Source organism: Siniperca chuatsi, linkage group LG15 (genome assembly GCF_020085105.1).
Source record: "Siniperca chuatsi isolate FFG_IHB_CAS linkage group LG15, ASM2008510v1, whole genome shotgun sequence".
Taxonomy (NCBI): domain Eukaryota; kingdom Metazoa; phylum Chordata; class Actinopteri; order Centrarchiformes; family Sinipercidae; genus Siniperca; species Siniperca chuatsi.
In genome coordinates this window covers 15486604-15493357 of record NC_058056.1, presented here as the reverse complement: position 1 = coordinate 15493357, position 6754 = coordinate 15486604, and the positions used below count along the sequence as shown (strand labels likewise).

General features: G+C 45.8%; 1 protein-coding gene across 6 annotated transcripts in view; it reads right to left on the bottom strand.

Moving 5' to 3' along the window:
* Positions 1 to 375: 375 nt before the first annotated feature.
* Positions 376 to 6754, bottom strand: part of kidins220a (kinase D-interacting substrate 220a) — a 44922-nt gene continuing 38543 nt past the window's right edge. For 4 of the 6 annotated variants that reach the window (XM_044166966.1, XM_044166969.1, XM_044166971.1 and 1 more), the window contains 5 exons: positions 4543 to 4659; positions 4311 to 4409; positions 3174 to 3392; positions 2151 to 2372; positions 376 to 1934 (listed from right to left, as the gene is read on the bottom strand). In XM_044166966.1, coding sequence (XP_044022901.1) covers positions 1029 to 1934; positions 2151 to 2372; positions 3174 to 3392; positions 4311 to 4409; positions 4543 to 4659 — 1563 coding nt within the window. In that variant the 3' untranslated portion in view covers positions 376 to 1028. Of the gene's footprint in view, positions 1935 to 2150; positions 2373 to 3173; positions 3393 to 4310; positions 4410 to 4542; positions 4660 to 5862; positions 5896 to 6754 lie in introns of all 6 variants that reach the window. The other 2 variants (XM_044166970.1, XM_044166968.1) reach the window with 1 other exon arrangement.

Below are 6754 nucleotides of genomic sequence, written 5' to 3'. Positions count from 1 at the left end.
TAGTTTACAGCTCAAAAACCTTCTCAAAAGGACCCCTGCAGGTCCCCGCACCCGACTTTGAGTCACTGAGCTCAAGTTGTTGCCCTCAGTAGTTTAAAATACTGACAGGCAGTGTCCGTGACACCAGCCTGCAGCACGTTTGTATGGAGAGTGCGCCATCTATCGGAGAACATAAATCCTGTCAATTAGGCCCTCCCCCTTGCATATCACCCCTTTTCCCCCTAAACTGCATTAGATAAAATATTAAATAATTGTAGAGAAGACTCTTAGTTTACTTATTCTGGTTTATTTACAAGCTAAATCCAAGTCCACTGAGGTTTCACTCTACAAATAACTGATTTTCCTGGAAAAAAAAAAGAGAAAACATGAAACTAATTTCAAGGGTTCAAGTAGCAAAATGTTTATTGTTTCACAGAACACCACTTTGCAGACTAGTGCATGCACTTCTTCTATTACAGAAACTGCCAACAACACACCGCAACACTGTCTACATTGCCATCTATTTTTAAATAACACAGCACCGCACAAAACACTTCAGAGACAGAAGTCCTCAGTAACACTGAGCTTTTTCAGTCGTTTCCTGAAAAACAGTAACATATGATGTCCACAACATGTAACATTTCATCACTAAACACACTGTTTCCTTAACAGCACCACATTCATGTGAGAAAGAAATCACACTTAAACCATCTAAACAGCAAAAGGCCTTGTAACATAAAAAGAAATTAAAGCGATCCCAATTTGACCTGACTGAAGCGTTTTTGGTATCATTAAATTGCTAATGTAATTATGAATGTGTCCTTAGATTTGTAATTTTTTAAATAAAAAGGTGATTTTTATTTTTACTAACCAACTAACTGGAGCTTTTGAATGCACTACTCTTGATTCACAGCAACACGTCCTAACAGTAGAACACATATCTACTCTAATCCTTTGAAACACATCACAACACCAACAGTATAATAATGTCACCAACAACATCTAGAACGACAGTCTACATGACCCTTCTCAGAATAACAACCAGCTTCTCAGAGGACACTCTCCCTCTCATCTCCCAGGCTGATGGTGCGCAGGTTGTGGTTGTGGATGGTGGCAGCCGTGGTGTTGGCAGTGCTGCTGCCGGGGGTGATGATGACAGCTGGCGAGACGTTGATGCTGGAGGAGGGGGTGGTGGACTCTGTGCCTGTGATGTTACCTGGCTGCTGGTGGCTGTTGTTGGTGTTGGTGTTGGTGGTGGTGTTGTTAGGGCTGTTTGTGTTGTTATTGAGGGTGGTGTTGCTGTCGGTGCGGTTGAGGTTGCTGACCCCGCTGGACAGCCACCCCTCATCTGGGCTGCTGGCCATTAGGCTAGCCTCGGACGGAGCCTCGGAGCAGATGGACATGCGGGCCACCGCCGCGTCCTGCAGGCCGCTCAGGCTGCTGGGGAGGAGGCCTCTCTTCTTCACCAGGCCCTCCAGCTCCAGTTCAATCAGGCTGGACTTCAGTGTTTCTCTCTCTCTGTCAGCGTCTCCTTCAGCCTCCTCCAGGGAAGGGTCAGAGGAGCTGTCACTGGAGCGCATCCCTGAGTCGGACGAGTCCTTCTTATCCAGGAGGATTTCGGTGAGGAAGCCAGGCCTGGTCAGCAGCCCAGTGGGCTGGGAGCCTCTGTGGGAGAACAGAGCACCAGCTTCTTTGTGGAGGAGAGGTGTGGTGTTGTCAGCTTCTTCTGGGCCTGAGTCTTCATCGTTGGGCAGCTTGTGGTACAATGCCCCGGCTCCCTTCTTCCTGGTGCCTGGAGTCCTGGAGGACGCGCTGTGGTCCAGCTTCTCATCTTCTTCACTGATGGGGTCTAGGGGCTGGGCATCGTTCCCTGAGGGGAAGTCTGTGGCATCACTAGTCTTGGAGCCTCTCTTGGTGAAGGACTTGCGACTGTCTTGGTCAGCTCCTTCCTTGGCCTGAGGAGAGGGAAGGGGATTCAATGAGAAGAACATGGAAATATACAGTATTCTGTGCTATTGGCCGCGAGGCCTCTGAAGAGGGTTAGTGACAGCAGTTACCACAAGGTATATTTCTGTAATCTGACAGAGGGAGCTTCTACACTGATTTGATTGAACTATTTATGCTGTCAGTGATATGCTGACAAAAACTCAACAGTGTGACTGTCCACCCACCCCTTTGTCCTCTGAGCTGGCAGCCTGAAGGAATTGTCCAGGGTGGGGCTGCATGGGCCTCTCTCCCCCACTGCCAGACATCTCCAGCTGGGCCATCTGAGCGATGTACTCCCTGTAGGCATCACGATACTCATCCTGCTGCTTGTCTGTCAGCTTGCAGATGTCATTAGAGGATTCCTGAGAGTTGAGGCTGGACATGCTTGAGGTGCGGAGATTTGCCACCTGACAAGACGAGAAAAAGTTGGATTGGTGTGCATACATCCACATGAGTTTGTTGAAAAGTACATTTATATTAAGAGTAACTGCAGAGTGAGAGTGTATGGTTGCAGGTTGATAACCTGAATTGACACCTGCTTATAATATAAAGTGTGGCAGTTACAACAGCACTTAAAAATGTTATAATTACATCAGTAACCAATCAAATATTCAGAACGTGAGAAGTGGATACAGTGAAAAATTTACTGGCAAAGACCGCAGACTGAGTGGCAATGAAAGCCGTGGTGTGTTTTCAGTGTTGGATGATATAAATTTGAAAAAGATCACAAAGGGAGATCATATATAATAGCAGTGGAGCCAGCTGTGTACGTGTATGCTCATGTTGCAGATTTAGTAAATTGGGAATAGGGAAGGTGAAAATAACAAACAAGGGGCCCCTTGACACTTTTGGTGTGCTGCAGTGTGTGCGTATTTTTAATTCTGCCATGTTCAAGAGCACCATACGCTTCCTCTGCCGTACTCATTTTTCACTCAAAACCACATTAATGTGAAACCAGTGATGTCACCAACACACTGGCTTGGTGCAGAGGACTTGTGGCCATGTGACAGTTTGGGTAGTGTGACCTTGTGATCCCATTTGCAAGTGTCACATGCTCACACATACGCTTACACCAGCAACTATGATACCTCTTATCTAGTTGCATGTGTATATGGATGAGTATAATGTGCATACACGCAGTTCACGTATGTCTGATCCTATCTGCTGTCGTGGTACATTTACACTTAGCTCCTGACAGGAAGACTGACCGGCCAGTGTGAGTTGTTGCTGTGTCTCGGAGGCTCCTCCAGCCCCACTCCGCTGAGCTCCTCAAAGCTTAGGTTGAGGCTGAAGGCCGCCGCTTCATGCTGGGCCCCCCCTGAGCGTCTGTTGGGCTCCCCGTGGTGCATGCTGCTGCCCTGCTCGCTAGCAGCTCGGGACTCATCCTGAAGCAGAGCCTGGCTTTCAGCCTGACGTTGTTCCATAACCTGGGAAAATACATCACAATTCAATATTTCAGATCAACAAGTCATTTGACTTTTGTTTCAGGACACAGAGTCAATGGTAAACATGTTTTTTAAAGCATGTGACATACAAAACAAGTATGTTAAACAGCAACAACAAAAACATGTGCTTGTGAGAGTGAGCTGTAGAGCTATTCATCTGTCCACTCCTCCCTGACAATAACCTCCCTTCATTCAGATATCAGTCAGCCATCTTGAACCAGATGTCTGTGCTCGCTGCGACCTGGCAACACAACACTGGTTAGTACATGGAGCTGTAAGGCCACTGCACTGTCCAGCTGCTCCTACGTGAGCTCTGCATTGGATCTCCTGTAAAACATGACCAATCCAGGGCTCTGGATTGGTATTAGGAGCACCGACTGACATCTGATGAAGTGGAGCCGGCTACATGTGTTAGTGATTTCAGCCCCAGCTCAGACGACTGGACTCCTGGCTGACTGACTAGCGCCCTTCTCATAATACGGATTATAAAATCTCCTTCCCAATATCTCAGCACAGCACAAGATGTCGTATTACGAGATGCTGTCTTGCTTCTTTTTGGAATAAACAAGAGATGACACATATCAACAGGAGGGCCCTGGCAGGGCTGAGTGTCTGCAAAGTATCACAGAGTGAGGAGAATATATGCTATTATAAATCTATTTCAGGCCTTTACACTAGAGCAATAAAGGAGTAGTTGTTACTGTTGTTGGTAGACTGATGCTTTCTTTATCATTTATGTCTACCGATGGCCCACTTCTTTTGATTTGAAACAACAAACTAAAATCTTTTTTTAGATCCTATTTAAAAAAATATAAATCACAAGTAAGATGCCCATAACAACAATATTAAACCAGGCTGTGAGGCAAGTAAAAACGCTCCAGAAGAGAAATGTAGACTCACCGTTCCCCTGAAGAGCTGCCAGTCGCCAAAGTTCATCTCCATCTCTTTCTTCAGCTCGTCCAGGTTGCACTGAGACAACACTCGACCATTTATATTAGCCTGCAATGGACAGAGAAAGGACTGACTGGTTTGTTCACTGATTGATGGACTTTATTAACATGTGCAAAGTTGCATCAGGCCAAAAAACAAAACAATCAAATCGGGAGGCAAATTTTGAATGTCATAGACGCACCTTCTTGATGGTGGAGTTGTACTGAGGCAGCATGTTGGGGTCGATTCCATCGATCTGTTTGAGACGCTCACACACTGCATCTGTGTTCATAGAACTGAGCATGACCGCATGAGATACCTACACACACACAAATACATATACATAATTAGAATATAAACAACTTTTTATGTGTTTTATGTGTTTTTGTGAGTTAAGGTTACCAGAGCAAACTCGCACCTTTAGCACACTCTTAGACCAACTCATCACTCCTAACACATTGATTAGGGCAAAACGAGCAACAATTCCTGGCAAAAAGACATGCAGGCTTGTTACTGTGAGGCACACAGAGGTGCAAAACCACTATCCCACACAGTAATTCTCTCTATTAGTCACACAGTGTAAGTGTAAAAGTAAACAAAGCTGCCAACCTATCCAAATACACTGTTACCTGCTCTTATTCTTTTTCTCAGTGTATATATAACTACGTAAAGTGTGTGCACAAAACTTAAGGGATGGAGTCTGTGAGTCTGTGTTGAGCCGGGCCACATTGAAGCAGCGGACACCAAACAGCCACAAGGCCTGATGTGACTAATAACAGTGGCCTGTTGACGCTGTCTAAGGCCTCACACACAGCCAACATGCCACCCGCTGGCACAAAAACTTAACAAACCTCATCCACCCTCCTCGACCCCCCCCCCCGGTTCTGCCTGTCTATATGAACCCTCACTCTTGTTCCTTCCTTCCTTCCTTCCCTCCCTCCCTTCCTTCCTTCCTCTCACATTCCTTCCCCTTTAAGCCTCCTGCACTGACCTCCTACACTCTTTTCCATCACTCTGTTTCTCCCCCATCTCTCCCTCCTCCTCCTCCCTCCTCCCTCATCATCTCTGCTCTCTCTCGGCTATTAACACCATTAAGACGTGGCTTCAGACTAAGCCCCCCGGCTGTGTTTCTGGTTTCGAGGGAGAGAAGAGCAGAGCTTAGTTGGACTGTGAGTGGTTGTTAAACAAATAAATAACCAGCTCACACAATACAGTACACAATAGTAGGTGCCAATTTTCTGTAGTGGTGGGCAAGACGATGAAAGGGAGTTTAGCAACTGGTTATGTCCACACATTAGAGGATTTACTCTAGAATGAAACTATGTTAGTGAATCTACTGAACTACTACAGGACGTGAAGTTGTGTTTTGCATTTACTTCTAAGTGATGAGTCTATAATATTTCTTTCTACAGCATGCTTGGTGGTATTGAACTAGTGTGTTAGAAATGAGGTAGAGATCCATGGAAGGTGGAGTAAAGGGTTGGATGCAGAGATGAAAGTAGCCATGAAACGAAAGGAGTACCTGCTTTAAATTGTAAGGCAGCGACTTTAAATGCTTGATAAGGAGACAAAAATAAGCAGACGGACAAATAGTCAGACAAAAAAAACACGCAGACAGAAAACATTTTGAAGCTGGGGCTGTAAAAAAAAAAAAAAAAAAGGGGGGGGGGGGTGCAGAGGCAGAAATTAAGGCAGAAAAAAAAAGACAGACAAGCAGAAAGATACTAGCACACAGACGGACATATATCTGTCTCACAACAGAGCAGGAGACGGCTCCTTTACTGCACGTCAGACTGGAAAAAAAGCCTATTGGAAGTAGAATTATTACACAAGGAGATTTTGTTTTCGCTGGAGTCAGCAGGCTTTTACAGTCATAATCTTTGCAGACAGAAAGGATTGCAGACGAGACAGAGGCAGAGACAGAAAGAAAGACCCAGTAAGAGAATGAGACGTCTCTCTCTCTCTCTCTCTCTGCACAGAAAAAGCAGAAGTTTCATTTCAGGGAAGGCCTTGAATATGACTCCTCGCTTCAGATGGCAAGCGTGTGTTCTAAGAACATGAGCGAAAGCGTAAATGTCTGCGTGTATGTGTGTTTGTGTGAACCCTCCCAGTGTGTGTGTGATAAGACTGTAATTACAGCTGGGCTGAGCTCAGGGCTGGGCAGAAGGATGGGGAAGAGGAAACAGAGCTCTGTGAGGGAGGAAGCATCTTGGTAAGGAGATAAGCTCTACCAGCAGTGGGCTCATTGTCAGTGTGTATGTGCGTGTGCGTGTTGCCAGCCCCAACAATTGCTCTGATGATAATCCCGGCAGCCCTAGGAATCCATACGCACACTTATATTAGCTAGGCAATTACACTGGGCTAGGCCCGCTTACATATCCAAATACTCACACAAATGAGTGAGTGTACACACA